The sequence below is a fragment of the Lepisma saccharinum genome, chromosome 7, assembly GCF_977018435.1.
Source record: "Lepisma saccharinum chromosome 7, izLepSacc3.1, whole genome shotgun sequence".
In the NCBI taxonomy this organism is placed as follows: domain Eukaryota; kingdom Metazoa; phylum Arthropoda; class Insecta; order Zygentoma; family Lepismatidae; genus Lepisma; species Lepisma saccharinum.
This window is the reverse complement of record NC_139235.1, coordinates 42,679,283-42,695,603: the sequence shown is the minus strand read 5'-3', so window position 1 is coordinate 42,695,603 and position 16,321 is coordinate 42,679,283. Positions and strand designations below refer to the sequence as shown.

Sequence of the window (16,321 nt, the reverse complement as noted above, 5' to 3'; positions counted from 1 at the left end):
TTGGTCACAAGCATGTACAATTATCCGTACTGATTGTATCCATACTGTTTGATTACAAAGCCACCTCTCGGAAATGTTCTATTTTGTAAACAAAGAGCAAACCTCAGAACGCGCAAGGAGTAAAGCACTCGGAGTTTACAAAATGCAATCAGTGACGGCTTCTAACCACACATTATTAGCATTGTACCAACTAGGACGACGTTTACAAACAATGAAGTCAGTGGCAGCTTGTAATCACACATTTGCGATTATCTCGCATTCTCCGAAGCACATACAGCAGAATTTTCCTACAGGAGAATTGCACTTCACTAAGTGACTTTCGTTGTTTCTAATACTTAAGAAAATTAATTTCTACCAACGTCATGTTTATTTTGCAAGAAAATTAAACTCTTCAAAACTTTTTTCCGTCATTTATATTATTGTCTTATAACTTGAATATTTATATCAGTAGTTTCATCCCAAGAAAGACGATGAATTAGAAAATTATAAATGTCTTCCAATACTGAAATAGGCCACTAGAAACAACGCAACTTGCAGCAGTTCCCACGAATAAAAAGAAGAATTAATGCTTTTATTAAAGCGAATCATATGGAGATAAACTCGTAATCAAAAAGTAAATTTAGGCAGTTGGGGATAATAATTCCTGTTGAGTGAGATGAGTCAACAGGTCGCTAGGTGCTGTGGCTTGCCACGAGTTGATAGCTTCCTGGAGATGAGGCCTTGCTGGAAAAGGTTTATTATCCCCAACTGCCTAAATTTACTTTTTGATTACGAGTTTATCTCCATATGATTCGCTTTAATAAAAGCATTAACGTCCACTCTAAATAAAGGACAATCACAAAACATCATAATGAACATAGCTAATACTAATAATAATAATAATATAAGTATTATTATTATATATTTATATATTAATTATATTTATATATAGTGTTTTCAAGCGTTTCAATGTGACTGCCCCAAACAATATTTGTCACCCCCCCTATCGCCCCCCACAGGAACTTTTTCCTGGAGTCGTCACTGTTCTGGAGATATTAATTCATTCATTGTTTTCTGCCTAATTGGCAGGTTTTTCACTGCAATCTCCAGCTTTCCCTATTCTCTGCCTTACGCTTCGTAATAGCATACTACCGAGTTAATTTAATATTATCCATAAGCTGATATCTCATTCTTCCACGGACTTTTCCTCCTTTAACCATTCCCTCCAAGGCATCCCTTAGCAGGCAGTTCCTTCTTAGACAGAGTACTAACCAGTTTCTTTTCCTCTTCTTCATGGTTTCCAGTATAGATCTTTTTTCACCAACTCTTTTCAGTACGGCTTTGTTTCTTACCTTGTCTGTCCATCTTACACGTTCCATTTTTCGCCATGTCCACATTTCAAAAGCTTCGAGTCGTTTTTCTTCATTTCTTCTGAACGCCAGGTTTCTGCACCATATAGTGCTACACTCCACACAAAACATTTCACTAATCTGTTCCTTAGACCTATGTCCATGGGTCCACAAAAAATATTTTTTCTTATATTGAAAGCTTCTTTTGCTATTTCGATTCTCATTTTCACTTCTTGGTTGCAGCTCATGTCATTGCTTATAGTGCATCCGAGGTACTTGAAGCTATCCACTTGCTGGATTCTTTCACTGTTTGCTCTCACATTAATATTCGTTGGTTTCCATCCTATAACCATTTCCTTTGTCTTGTTTACATTAATCTTCATCCCATACTGATCACAGCTGCTGTTTAATTCTTCTAACATACTATTTATGGTTCTTTCATCCTCAGCGAATAATACCATAATACCATGTCATCAGCAAATCTTATGCAGTTTATTCTTCCTCCTCCTAATTTGACACCTCCTGTGCCCTGAAAAAAAAAAATTCACTATATCTTCTAAATAGATATTAAACAAAGTAGGCGATAGGCAGCATCCTTGTCGTACTCCTCTTCCAATTTCACAGCCTTCTGTCACTTCGTCTCCTAGTCTCACTTTAACTCGTTGATTCATGTATAAGTTGCTTAGAAGTCTTGTCTCTTTCCAATCTACACCAATTTTCTTCAGAATTTCTGAAAGTTTAACCCAATTCACTCTATCAAAGGCTTTCTCCAGGTCTACAAATATTACAAACACCTCCTTTCCTTTCTCTAAATATCTTTCCCCAATGGGCCTCAGTAAACCAATTGCATCCCTTGTACCTCTTCCTTTTCTGAAACCAAACTGTTCTTTCTCTAACTCGCCACTGACCTTCGGGTATAGGCATCTGTTCAGAATTCTTAGAATAATTTTTGCTGAGTGAGATATCAAGCTGATTGTCCTGTACTCAGAACATTTTCTGGCATTGCTTTTCTTCTGAGGAGGTACCAAAACAGTATCCGTGAAATCTTGTGGCCAATCCCCTTTCTCATAGATTTCATTGCATAAGTGCAGTATTTCTCTTTTTTCATCTCCCAGTTCAACAGGAATTTCATCAGTGTCCGTTGCTTTCCCATTCCTCATTTCTTTAAGTGCTTGCTCAAATTCTTCATTCAGGATATAGTATCCTTTCTCATCATCAAGCACATCTTCATTTTCTATATTCAGAGTGTCTGGGCGATTCTCTTTCTGATAAAGCTCTTCAACGTACTTTCCCCACACATTCGATATTCCTTTTTTGTCTGTGATTTCACATCCTCTCTCGTCTTCTATCATCCACATTGTTTTACATTTCTTCTTTTGGAAGCCTAAGCAGTTTACTTCACGATACATCAAGTCATTCCTTCCCCTTTTTTACAGTTCTTCAATTTCTTCACATTTTTGTTTCATTCTTTGTTATTTTGCCCTGTCAGTTTCTCTTCTTAGCTGGTTATTCAGTATCCTGTAATTATCTCTTCCCTCTTCTGTATTTACATTCTTCCATTTTCTCCGTTTCTCCATTTTTTCCAGCATACTTTCAGTAATCCCTGGTTTCATTGCACTTTTCCTTTCCCTGTAGCCTATTGTTTCATCCACTGTTTCATTCATTAACAAATAGCCACGCTTATTTTAGTTTTCTTTTTATGTTTTGTGCATGCACACCTTCAACCTATAGACTATACTCTTTTTGGTCAACAAATATCTGGTCACCCTAAGTATGGATCACATAAATGATACATCATGAACAATATCTACGTAAAATATGATCTCTCGTTGTCAAGAGCTATTCATTTTTATAATCTCGGTATGACTACATAGTGTTTCTGGCTTCTGATCAACCTTTGATGTTGGTCCTATGCTGAAGTTGACGAGTGCCAGAAGTATTTTGCAGAAGAACCAATTTTCTTGAGAACAACTTTATTCTTTACTAACCATTAATAAAGCTCCCCGAAAAAGTTTCATCACATATCAATATCTAACACAAAACGTGGGTTTTGACTTTTGAATTTCCGTCAAGACACAGAAATTCATTCTTTTTAAGAATCTCTCAAATTTAGACTTGGTTTTTAAGCTAACTCCTAGACTTTTAAAAAACGGGACAAATAGTGTTTCTTGAATAATATCGACGGGACGACTGGGACACGCCTATGAAACGGGACTGTTCCGGTCAAAACGAGACGAATGGTCACCCTATCTTAAAGAAACTATTTTATTTCGAGCAAAATGAAACAAAAATTATGCGAATTTCACATTATTCACTTCATTTTCATTTCTTGTGCGGTGGGGGCGAGTAAAGATTGTTGCAGTCAAGAAATGATTGTTGTGCCGGTGCATGGAATTCGCCGCCCCCAGTTTGTACTTCAGTTATGAGTTATCATTATTTTTTTTTTCTTTTTGCTCAGTGCTGTTGAGGGCCTTTATCATTTGGAATTCCAGTGCAAATTGCTTGGTTAGGAGAATGAAGTTTCCCTCAGACGGCGAAGGGAAATTTTGCCAGATTTTACAACTATGCCAGAATGCCAACAATTTTTAAGTCATTCTTGTTTGAGACAGTAGTGTGTGTGAATGCATAGAATCGGAATTGTATGAAGAAATTAAATATGTAGGGAGCGAAGGAAATTTCGAAAGTTTGAATCAGGATTCCGAAAAGCTAGATCAAAGGAATAAGAGACATGTTTTAAAAGGTCAGAAGGGTGTCTTCGAAAAACTGTTACTACCTTTACTAACGCTTCAGATTTTGTCCCGACTGATAAATGAAAATAATGGTGATACACTTGAAACCATGAGGTTTAGTGTTAGTGATATGGTCGAAGTATTACTTTCAAGTAAATCTCAAGAATTTATTGGTATGTTTGTTATTCTGATTTAATGATACAAGTGTTGCAGAAAACACACACTGTACTCGTTGAGTTGGTGCTTTAAGTCCACTTTATGCACAGTAACGCCAATAGGGACTAGACCTACAGTTTAAAGTGGGATCCGAACCACTTGTACCTCCACCGGGTATCGAACCCGGAACCCCTTGATTACAAGGTGACAACAGTACCACTGCACCATCGGGGAGGCCCACACACTGTACTCGTTATTTCAAAAGTGGTAATGGAAATTTCCACAAGTGAAGTTGATATATTTTTAAAAAAATAATTTTTTGAGAACTGAATTTGAAAATTCAGGCGCCAGTTGAAAATGCCTACATGTTGCATTCCCAATTTCGCCTTGAAATAAACACTCAAAGAATCTGTTAACAATTGCATAGGAAAGGCAACACTACTTTCGAGTAAAAGATTCCGAAGAACTTTGCGGTGGCGGAAACGTATCACCACAGAACTACCAAGAGTGCTCAGAAAACTACCGGTGCTCAGTCAAGCGTGGCAAAGGGGGATGGCCATAAACGGGATTTCTCTGGGTATAAAATTATCTACTCTGTGTTGGAACACTTGTTAGAAGTTGCAGGAAAACTTCAGTGTTACATTACCAGGTAATATTGCGATAAGGAGCTAAAACATTTTGTTCAAATGCATTATAATCAGGTGTTTCCATCAATACAACTGACACCATTCAAATTGTAATTCATTTTGGCATATTAATTATTAACAAACATTTAATTATCTTTCCAGTAATGATGGCAGGGTGTGCTTTAATGCAGCCTCATCCAGTTAAGGACTTCATTGCAGATCATCCATTTTTATTCTTCTTGTATGATAAGGATCTCAACGCTGTTCTCTTTATTGGTTCTCTTAAGGAACCACAAGCATAGATATGAAATGATATTGCACATGCACAACACAGGCCAGTACAAATTATTCAAATTTGAGGCAGAAAGAGTATTGCTTATTGATTGCACTGCCAGTTTTACTACTTTCTATTTGTATAATAACTATATATTATAAAATAAATATGTAGAAAGTGCACTTAAAAATAAATATTTATTCTGTATTCAGTTGTTCTTTAAATTTCTCCTGGGAAGAATATTTTAAACAAAAAAATATTTCTCGGTTGTAAAAATTCATAAGTTATGAAGTAATAAATATGTATGTGGTGTGTTAAGATGATACATACCTAAAAGTAAAAATTTGTATCTCTAAAACAATTCATCTAATTTCCACACAAGAGACACTGCGCATGCTCCTTCCCATAGAAGTTTACAACAGATGCATTTATATACATGGAGAGGTTATACAGTGTGTTACGATGCCAGGCATGCTGGGTTCAAATCCTGATTTGGCCATGAGAGTTCTTTGCAAGTATCCCTTCAATCTCATCACACCATCACTTATCCTTGTATTCGTGATAAGCCAAATGTGGCAGAAAAGTGAAGAAAATTACCACATCAATCGATCACCATATTAATGTATACATGTTCACCAACAATACTTACATTGCAAAGTAATACTACTCATCTCCATTCGAGTTATGGACTGGTTGAGTGGTGATTGCTAGCAGCCAATGTCCCGGATGTACGAGGTGATATCAAAAAGTAATTGAGTAAATTTTTTATAGCCAAACAGAAATGTATTCACAAAAACTGGAATATAAATTTTGAAGGTTAAACATTACTCTGTTTTTCCACAGAACATCCATTCACATTAACACATTTGTCTGATCGTGACACCAATTTTTCAATGCCTAAGTGGTAGAAATTGTTTGGCTGGACACATAACTAACGGCGCACTGCTGTCACAACTTCCATGTTAAGCAAAACCTTTCCTGCAGATGGGGTTGTCCTGAATTTTTTGGCTTTGTGCATTTCCATACCATACCCTGTTGCTTTCGTTCAGAAATGTAATAAAAAAACCCACTATTCATCCACGGTAACAATTCGGTCGATGAATGCGTTTCCAGTCCTATGGTACCGGAGCAAATGCTCAAGACTGTATCCCATGTGGTCCTCCATATGCTGTGGTGTGATCTATCTGGGGACCTATCTCGCTGACACTTTGCAATACCCATGTTCTTCATGGATGATGGTGTATGCACTGCCATATGAAATGCCCAATGCCTCCACAGCGTCAACATTGCTCTGTGTGTGGGATGTGCGAGGCCATCCAGAACGGGGTTCATCAAAGACATTTACATGCCCTGAGTTAAACTTTGCACACCAGTTACAGACATTTGTGAATATCATGCACTTGTCACCATACACTACACACAACTCATGATAGATTTCAGGTGACCACAGAAACCGAATCACACTCTGCAGCTCGACTGTGTCGAACGTTTTAAGCGTAGTTGCCATTTTGAAACAACTGCCTCTCTATGTGCTCGAGGTGCACACATCTGCCATCTTGTGGAAAGGTGGTGAAATACTTACTTCCAAATGTATATTTCAGTTTTTGTGATACATTTCCGTTTGGCTGTAAAAAATTTACTCAATTATTTTTTGATATCCCTTCATATGTTTCCAAACAAAACTTTCAACCTGCTACTACAGCGCCTTGAATAACGTAGTGTGGAAAACGGCACGGTTCTGGCCTCTCTGGCTGATTCCACTCGAAAATGATACCGCTAGAGACGCTGGTGTTGGTCTCGGTGCATGGCATTCATCTGCTTATAATGGAAGTAAATGGAGTTTTCGCTGCAACGTCTGATTCTTTTACATGAAGCATTTCTATGAATGTGATAATTGCTATGATATTTGGTACAGTGGTCACGAAGATATTAACGAACATTCTAGACAGTCGACCATGTCCTGTTATCGTTATACTTTCATTAATAATGTGGGAGAAAAAATATGCGTGGAATGCTCTTGGTAACTAAATGTTCATGTATGAATTAGGTTCATAATTATTATCATCATCATAATTTCTTTTAAAGATATACACTCTGAAGCATTTGTATTTTGGATATTCACTGTCTATTTTCTTCCGCTTTAAACTAATCGCGGCAATGATGATTACATTAAACAACAAGGAGAGTGCCATTGACATGAGTGTAAGAAAACTTTCAGATCAATGGGACAAGCAACCCGGGATGTTTACACTGATGTTACTAGTGACACAGACACTTCCAGACTGTAAAATAGCATTCATTGCGCATTAGGGTCGAAACAGCAAACCACACGTTCATATGTCGTATTCGCATGCTACTTGTTTTTTTGGTCGGAAAGCTCCTTAAGGAAGGGTGCTCAGACCGAAGCGACGTGCTACAGGGGAAGTTCCCAACTAAGCAACAAGCAACAGCCTTGAAGCGACACTTCAGTCTATTAGCAAGCGTTTGCTGCTAATTGTGCGAACAACAGATCTAGATGACACGATAAGCCACACATGTCGCTTTGTCGCTTGTGTGTCTCTCAAACTGGGCCATTTCCTCAATAGCTTGCAACGTGTTGTCGTGGTTTGTTGTTCGCGCATGCATGATGCAATGAGTGTCTTGCTTTAGGGATATTGCGCACCAAAACGGCATGTGACACTTATCGCTTGAGGATTTCACTTACCGAACTCTGGCCGTCAATGTGAAATGTTGCTCTTGATTGGCTTGTTTCCAAGCAACATGTGTCGTGTCTCGCTTCGGTATGAAAGTTGCCTTGGACCAAAGGACCCGTGTCACTTTGGTGTGAAATCCTCGTATCGTTTGTCTCGTGTGGGTTTGGTCTAAAATCTCCTTGAGGAAACTGTGCAGTCAGAGCTTGTGTCCCTACGGTTCGAAAGGCTGCATTGATTACAGACTGCTCACTTTCAAGCGATACTTGTGGTTTGTCGCCTCCATATGAAAAATATCTCTCAGGATACTATTTATATTCTAATAACATAGAAAAATAAACTCTAGTACACAATCCAACACCTGACACGCGGAATCACATTGCGATGTTTCTTCTTGTGTTATGCACGCATGCTATTTATTTATTCATTTTATTTTACTTTTCTTTCCAAATTAATGCCATTTCGTGACTGTAAATCACTCCACAAATATAACTGTTTCCATCAATTCACGTACCGCCTTTCAAGTCAAACAAATCTACATAATATATTCCAAAAACTATAACAAATCTGCATTACTTTCATAAGAAAATTAGCACCGACACTGCTATCTATGTTTCTCATCCGTCTGGGGAAACAGTTTCTTGGGTCGTTTTCCACACTACGTTATCGTTATTCAAGGTGCTGTACCGCTACTTTTCTTTTGCAGTTAGCAAGCAAAATAGTTAGCAGTTAGGAAACAAAATACTGATGTCTATCATATATCGATGTAAATACTATATTGATATAGCAAATTGTTGATGTGTTTCTTGAAAAACTACCCGATTTTCTTACAATATTTCTTCACTAACTCCTTATCCATGAGGAATGAGCAAATAATCCAGGTATTCTCCAGAATCTAGTCTTTACATTGATGTACGATACACAAGTCATTCCATGAAAAGTGGGAATTTCAAGAGAAAATGGAAAATGAAATCTGAAGCATATGTATATCTACAGTAGAATTGATAATCCATATATTTTAATAAACCAACTGATGTTTGCATTTATTGTACTTCTTTGTTTCATTTTCGTATCACTAAATGCAACTGTTGGCACTATGTCAACGTTTCCATTCAAACATGTGCAAGTTAGATAGGTTGTAACACTTGAATGGAGAATGCGAAGAAACATACTTAAGGTGGGAAATAAAGAAGCAGTTGTAGTTTTCAACATAGCAATAATTAATTGAAAGTCACGTGCTGTTTCAAACTTAATAAGATTTTTATTAGTAACTACACGATGTAATCTCCATTACAAAAATTAGTGATTAATTCATGTAAAATTGAACATAGGTTTGTTATTTACACCAAAACCTCAGAAAGTAATAATGGACTCATAACTAATGTATGATCTAAAATAATTGTTTTATAAATGTAATATTTCCTTTTAAAAATATGTAACAGACGTTACATGTCTGAAATTGTAATATTACTATTTAGTTATCTGGTTTACGGAAACTTCGATGTTACACTATATTAATCATAACCTAAGTTAAACATAACCTCCTGAACAAACGTTGGGTGTTTGTCAGTGATATCTTTGGAATAAGGAACTTCCAATCACTTTGAGAAATTGAATGAAAAAAATCATATTTTAGTTGCTCGTGACAGCAACTTCCAAATCGAAAAAAAATACAGGTTTCTTTGAGATTAACTCAGCAACCAACCATACAAACATTAGCTCAAAGGCATTTGAAGTATAGTGATTTCTACACTGATGATGATGATAGTAGCACATTATCTACAATAAAAAAGTGTTCTTCTGACATTCCTGGGCCATCAGTTGCAAAACCTAAGGTAAACCGGGGTTAAGGACTACGGGGCATTAAGGACCGTGTGCTAGAATTTCGTAAAAAGCGCAAAGAAATGCGAAGCGACAAGTGCACCAGCAGTGTGAACAGCCTGTGATCATTTTTTGTTTGTGTAAATAGTAATGTACACACAAATGGCATGTAAGCTGTTTAGTTAAGACCGGGAAACGGAACCAGCCAAAAGGCACACACGCGAAAACGCCATAAAGAACTGCTGAGTGGCTGTATGAAGTTCAAAGCACATCCTGGAATGCCTACTGCACTAACAGCTGCAGAAGAATCACAATTAGAGGAGTGCTTCTTCATTCTATTTCCTCAGTGGTTTTGGAATGAACAAACAAGACTTGTGTGACGTAGTTCAAGATTATTGTGTTTCGAAAAAGGACGTACCATTCAAAAGCGGACTGGTTCTTGATACCCCATTGGCTGGTCCTTATTACCCAGCAAAGGGGCAATTGGGACCATACAACCTACCTTTCAATTCATTGTTGTTTTTGCCTTTGCATTATATTCCTACTCGTTTGTGTTGTCATTAATGTAAACTAGAAAATATACAAGGTAAGCAAAAAAGTTCTTGCCATTCTAGAGCAGTGATAAACAAAGAGCAATACAGTGGACGGTAGGTACCTTTAGCTTTCGAAGTAATCTCAATCAGCATCCAACACCTTTTGCCAATGTTTCTGCATCTGCACAATACCCTGGTGATAAAACTCGGTGGGCTTGGATGAAAAGAAGTCCGTGAGTGCGTTCCGCAGGTCTCCCTCATTTGTGAAGGATCTCCCACGGAGGTGGTTGTCGAGGGAATGAAACAGGTGGTAAATCTGTTGGTGCAAGGTCCAGTGAATATGGTGGATGGCACAGTGTCTCCCAGCCAAGTTGCCGAAGGGTCTCCCGGGTCTTCTTTGCCACATGTGGCTTGGCATTGTCGTGCAGGAACAGCACACCCTTGCGATTCACCAATGCCGGCTCCTTCTGCCGCAATGCACGGTGCACCCTTTGCAACTGAGAGTAGAGGTCAGCAGTGATGGTCTGACCAGGTGGAAGGAACTCGTAATGCACCACTTGCCGACAATTCCACCATACAGAGAGCATAACCTTTCGTGGGTGCAGAGGTGGTCTTGAGGTGTGAGAAACAGGGTCACGTGATGACAACCAATGTCTGGTACGCTTGGGAGTGTCATGGAGGACCCACTTTTCGTCACCAGTGAGCAAGCTATCAAATATGGGTGTGTTCAGGTGCCGAGTGAGCAAGGACAAACAGGCTGTCACTTGTTGTTCCTTGTTGGCTGCCGACAATGTATGGGGTACCCAATTGCTTAACTTGTATGACTTCCCTATCCCATGCAGGTGCAGTCTGACTGTTTCAGCGGAAACATGGAACCATTCTGCAAGTTCATCACACGTTAGACCGCTGTCCTCCTCGATGGCTGCTTTCAGGGCCTCATCATCCAACACATGTGGTGGTCCACTGCGAGGTTCATCCGAAAGGCTTACATCTCCCGAACGGAATTTCTGGAACCAATGCCTGGCAGTGCGTTCGTTCACGGCATTCTCCCCAAATGCCTGGCAAAGGCGGCAACTTTATGCGGCAGCTGACAGGCCCACTTTAAAGTCATACAACAAACACACGCAAACAAGCTGCTTCGATGCCTCCATTTCTCTTCGACACTGGACGAGCTATGACTGCTGTGTGTGCGCAACGTGCCTGTATTACTGACAGTCGATGGTCAGACTAACTCCCGATCGCTTGGCAGGCACGTGCGTCATTTCGTTTCCTCTCTGTGAGCGCATGATTAATGGGACATCAATAACGGTAAGAACTTTTTTGGTTACCTTGTACATTCCAGAATGCATCCTGTTTGTGTTTTCTTGAACAGTTCCTGATGAATTTCTTCAATGAAATAGCAATTTGGTGGTCCTTAATACCCCAGTTTACCTTATATCGGAATTTGATCTCACACCACAAAATATGAAGTCCGGAACATATGTTCTGGTTGATTCCAAAGTTGGCACTAAAAGTAATGTTTCATATAAGTATGCAGGTATCTGTCAGACTGGCTGTGATGATGATGAAGTTTGGGTAGTATTTCTAAAATTGTATGGAAGTGACCATAAAATATTTAAAATTGATGATTGATAAACATGATGAAAAGTAGGTAAGCTATGGAAAAATAGACAACATTCTACCTCCTGCAAATGTGAAGATTATAGGAAACAGGGTTCTGTACGAATTTTCATATCCAGTTGGTGCGTATGAAAATTAACTTTTTGATACAATAACAAAGAGTATCCTGATCTTGCAGCAAGTAACTTAAAAAAAATGATGTACTTTAACATTATTTGTTAGTTATTTTGTGCAAGTGTAACTATTTACTTTCTTTGAACATTTGTCTTCTCTCTGCAACTATTGATCTCAAGTTGACATCCTGAACTTAGTAACAGTTATAAAATATGATATGCTATATAATGTTGTCTTTTCTTTATACCAATGATTTGACATGTAGTCTTCAAAGTCTTGTATTATGTTTTGTTACTAACATACAACTAATTTTCATTAAGATATGTACATTTACAGACCACCTATAGTTTTATCTATTATGTAACTCATTCTGTTTTAAACATAAAATTATTTATTTTACGATATACTGCCTCAGGAGTAGTTCAGTTACAGATCTGACATTACTTGTAACCTCTGTTACAAAATTTGTGTAACCTCCGTTACCTATAAAACAAATCATAAATAAATCAATTTAATTTTTCTCCTACAAATTAGTTGTTGCAGTTTACAGTTTGATTTTTAATAAATAGAAAAATTGAAAACCCAATATATTTTTTGCTACACAGAACCAGGGTTCTGATTGGAAAGGTATGAAGTCGTACACCTGTTCCCAAAAAATGTAACCACCGTTACATATCAAATATTGTTTAGTCTTCAAATAGATTTCATATTTCCACATGAAACTTTCTAGTATAAATGTTGACATGTGTATTTACTGCCTCAGACTAACAAAATGGATAGAACAAGTTTAATTTGAATTATATATCACTTTGCCTTAGTAAAAGTGTAACAAATGGATTGGCAAAGCACCCCTTCGCGATGAGCTTGCTATGCCAAAGCATAGAGGTTTCGCCATGTGAAAGTTTGTTTGGAAACATACATACAGGATATTAGCTGTGGTGACATCACACTTAGCCAGTCCATTGCATGTTGTTTTTCTACACCTCTACTTTAATCACAATGGTGAGGTGGAAACTAGAGCTGGACCAATACCAGTTTTAACCGATATTCTTTAACGATTCCCACCAATACTGATACTGGTGCATGAAAATTGTACAATTAAATGTTCTTAGATATACTGATTAAAATTAGTGGGTGAGTATCCCACTTCAATAGTAACTATCAATTTACCTGTTTTGTGCATTTCTTTTTTTTAATTTACATTAAAGGTAAAGTTCTCTATGCATATAGCACCGTGCCATAATAACACATTTAGGGGATGTGTGTGAATTGATCTGGCCATTTTGGAGTGTTGTGATCAGCACAGCAGGCCACTACCATGGCCTTGGCAATGACCAACCCAACCCATATAAAATTCTGAAACTTTCTACAGAAGAAAATTTTTGCATGTGTTCATACCTTGGTAGTATTAACAAATACAAGTTTCATTAAAATCTGAATTGGTGGGTGTCATGGCCTGGGTCATTTGACGTGGAATCGGTCACTGAAAAAAAAAAGACACTTGTTTGGTGAAGTCACCAAAGACGTTTCCAAAAAGAAGAAAGCAGCTATGCTACAAGTGTTAACAGGAAAGATTGCTAAAAAAGATAAATACCTTGAGAAATTTAGATCTTTCACTTCGAAGAAATTTATTATGATCAAAAGGAAATATAGGTTTAATTACTTTTCACCAAGGAAAAAGTTATGTACAGAAAAAGTTTGGTTGTTTAAAAGGAAAATAACACACAAATCCACTTGATGGACAAGCCAATTTTACAAATTTCAATTTTCTAATTAACTACGAGCAAATTGGCTTGGACAAGGTTATACGGCGCATGCTTTTAGAAGGAACATGAGTTCGGCCAATACCCAGCCAGTGCTACTGCGCTGTTGCCACACTAACTGCTAGCGCAAGGGAAGGACAGAAAATTCGCAATGTGTTCATTGTTTTTGATAATGCATGCACGGTATATATGAGTACAGTGAAATAATATAGTGAATATTTCTACACAGGATTATAATATCATATCACTGTAGCATATACGAGAAACCCATACCTGAAAGAAGCTTGAAGGTATTTATTCATTCATCACCGCTCTCGTCGTCTTCCTCGGTCTCCACATGGACGTCCGCAGGATTTTTTCCAGGGTGTGGGCAAACAAGGCACATTTTCCTCCATAATAGTGTTGTTCCCTCAAAAACATTGCTTAAATTTGAATATCATATTCATGCAATAATTAACACATATTATTGTGGCTGTAATGAAATTATAAAAAAAAAATATATAATTTTTGGTTGACTTTCATTTTCCAGGGGGGGCCACAGTCCCCCGTTGCCCCCCTCCCGGATGCCTATGGGTCTCCGTGTCACTGTATTCACTTATTTCCGAATCACTCTCCTGGAGGTTAATGATTAGATTTTGCACCCTTGGTGCCTGTACTACTGGTGCTAAGTTTTGAGAGTGACATTATTTAAAATAAAAAGAACACACACTATCGCACGAAAGGGCTGCATTTAATCTTTTCACAAACTGCTCTTTGTGGTGCACGAGTGAACGATAAGCGAATAATTTTACACCGGCCTTGCTACGAAAACGGTGAACTCAAACTGACCCAGACTTTCAATGTTCGAGAACACCCAGAAGAATGAAGGGTCATTGTTTATATCGAGGCGAATTTAACACCCACAGTTTTCCCTAGACACAACAACTCAGCTGCGTCAACAGGTGGCAACGAAAAAAACAGGCTGCAGGAAATGAAAGGTGATGTTTCCCTTCTTTCTTCAAGGAACGATAACTCCGGCTGTAGGCGACGGAAATTCATGGGATTTGGACAGTCAGGTTCAAAATGTCTTTCTCCATCTTATGATGAACCTTAAAGTGGCGAGTTTTATGAAAACTTCTTGCGTGCAAGAAAAATACAGAACACAGCTTTTAACTTCTGCGCCGCAGTCTCCTAACTGTACAACGGTGCACTCCTGCCATTGGCTGATCGCCACGCACACCCTCGGCGTGGCCCTGCCCGATATCGCTTCTAAAAGCGTGCATCGTATAGCATTTGATTAGGTTCTTCAAGGACAGAATATTTCATAAAATTTACAAATTTTCAACAATTTAATTTCTTTGTGAAATCAACTCCCTTTTTTTCTGAGAATGACATATTAACAAAATATTTTTGTCAAACGTACAGTATTTTATAAACATGCATAAGCAAATTACTAACATGTGAAGTACAGTGTTTAACTCTCTCTTTGTTTCGAGATTTGCTAAACATTAACGAAAATGCAAAGTAGCTGATGATTTACTATACAGGGTGTTTCTAAAGTTCGTTTCCAACGCGTAGGTGGTTATTCTGCAAGTGAAAATAAACACAGAAGTTCATGTGACGAAATGCTGAAAACGGCACCCATTCGGATTTATTGAAGTGGGAAAAAGTGCAAAAATTATGTTTACAAGGAAATAGTGGCACAATGGCCAACCATATGACCGTGGCGAAATGGTGTTTCACAAAGAAATGTGGCATGCTCTATTCAAAATAGCACATGTTCACTGTGTGCAGAGTGGAGGTGCCAAGGGAACCATATCACATACGATTTTCAAACTGTCTGCCATTAACATCCACACAGAGATGACAACGCCGAATCAACGATTGTCCAGTGTGAGCAAACAAGCCTGCGGTGTCTTCTATCGTCGCTGCGGCGACATTAATGCGTGCAACAAGATCCTTGGCTGACACAACAGGTATTTCGTATACAAGGCGTTTCATCTCTCCCGATAGAAAGAAGTCCAGGGGAGTGATGTCTGGCGATCTTGCTGGCCATGGCACAGGCCCACCCGTACCAATACACCAATTGTGGAACAAGCCATTGAGGAAGTGACACACATTGTGGTCGAAATGTGGTGGTGCACCATCGTGTTGGAACCATAGTCCCTGCTTCAGTGCCAAGGGCACATCCTCCAACAGTTCAGGCAAAATATACAGCCCAATCAAATGACATGTACTATCCCAAACCACACATGAACTGCAAACCTGTGCTGATGGTGTGCCACAAGAATTGCATGTGGATTTGCAAAATCTCAAACATGACTGTTTTTACTATTGAACATGCCCGTTTTGGTGAACATTGCTTCATCGATCCACAACACCCTGTTTGCAAAATTCGGGATAGTTTCCATCTGATGCAAAAACCATTGGCAAAACACCACACGTGAGGCAAAGTCCTGAGGTAAAAGGTCTTGTACCTTTTGAAGTTTGAAAGGGTACAACCCCTCTTCAGACAGGACACCACACATTAACATGAGAGGTGTTGTGGGCACTGGCTATAGCGCACGTACTGGTGTCAGGACGATCCCTGACAGCATTTAACACCGCATCTAAAAAATGATCTGTGCGCACACTTCGTGGTCTTCCAATTTCTCGACGGGGTGGTAGCACTGTTTCCCAAAGTCGAGT

At 38.5% G+C, this 16,321-nt stretch overlaps 1 protein-coding gene across 1 annotated transcript in view; it reads left to right on the top strand.

Annotated features, from left to right (window-relative positions):
- Nucleotides 1–5,320, top strand: part of LOC145989824 (iris-like) — a 152,079-nt gene extending 146,759 nt beyond the window's left edge. The window contains exon 8 of the mRNA XM_083125210.1: nucleotides 5,002–5,320. Within this exon, the coding sequence (XP_082981336.1) occupies nucleotides 5,002–5,141 (140 nt within the window). The 3' untranslated portion in view covers nucleotides 5,142–5,320. The remainder of the gene's footprint in view (nucleotides 1–5,001) is intronic.
- The last annotated feature ends 11,001 nt before the right edge of the window (nucleotides 5,321–16,321 follow it).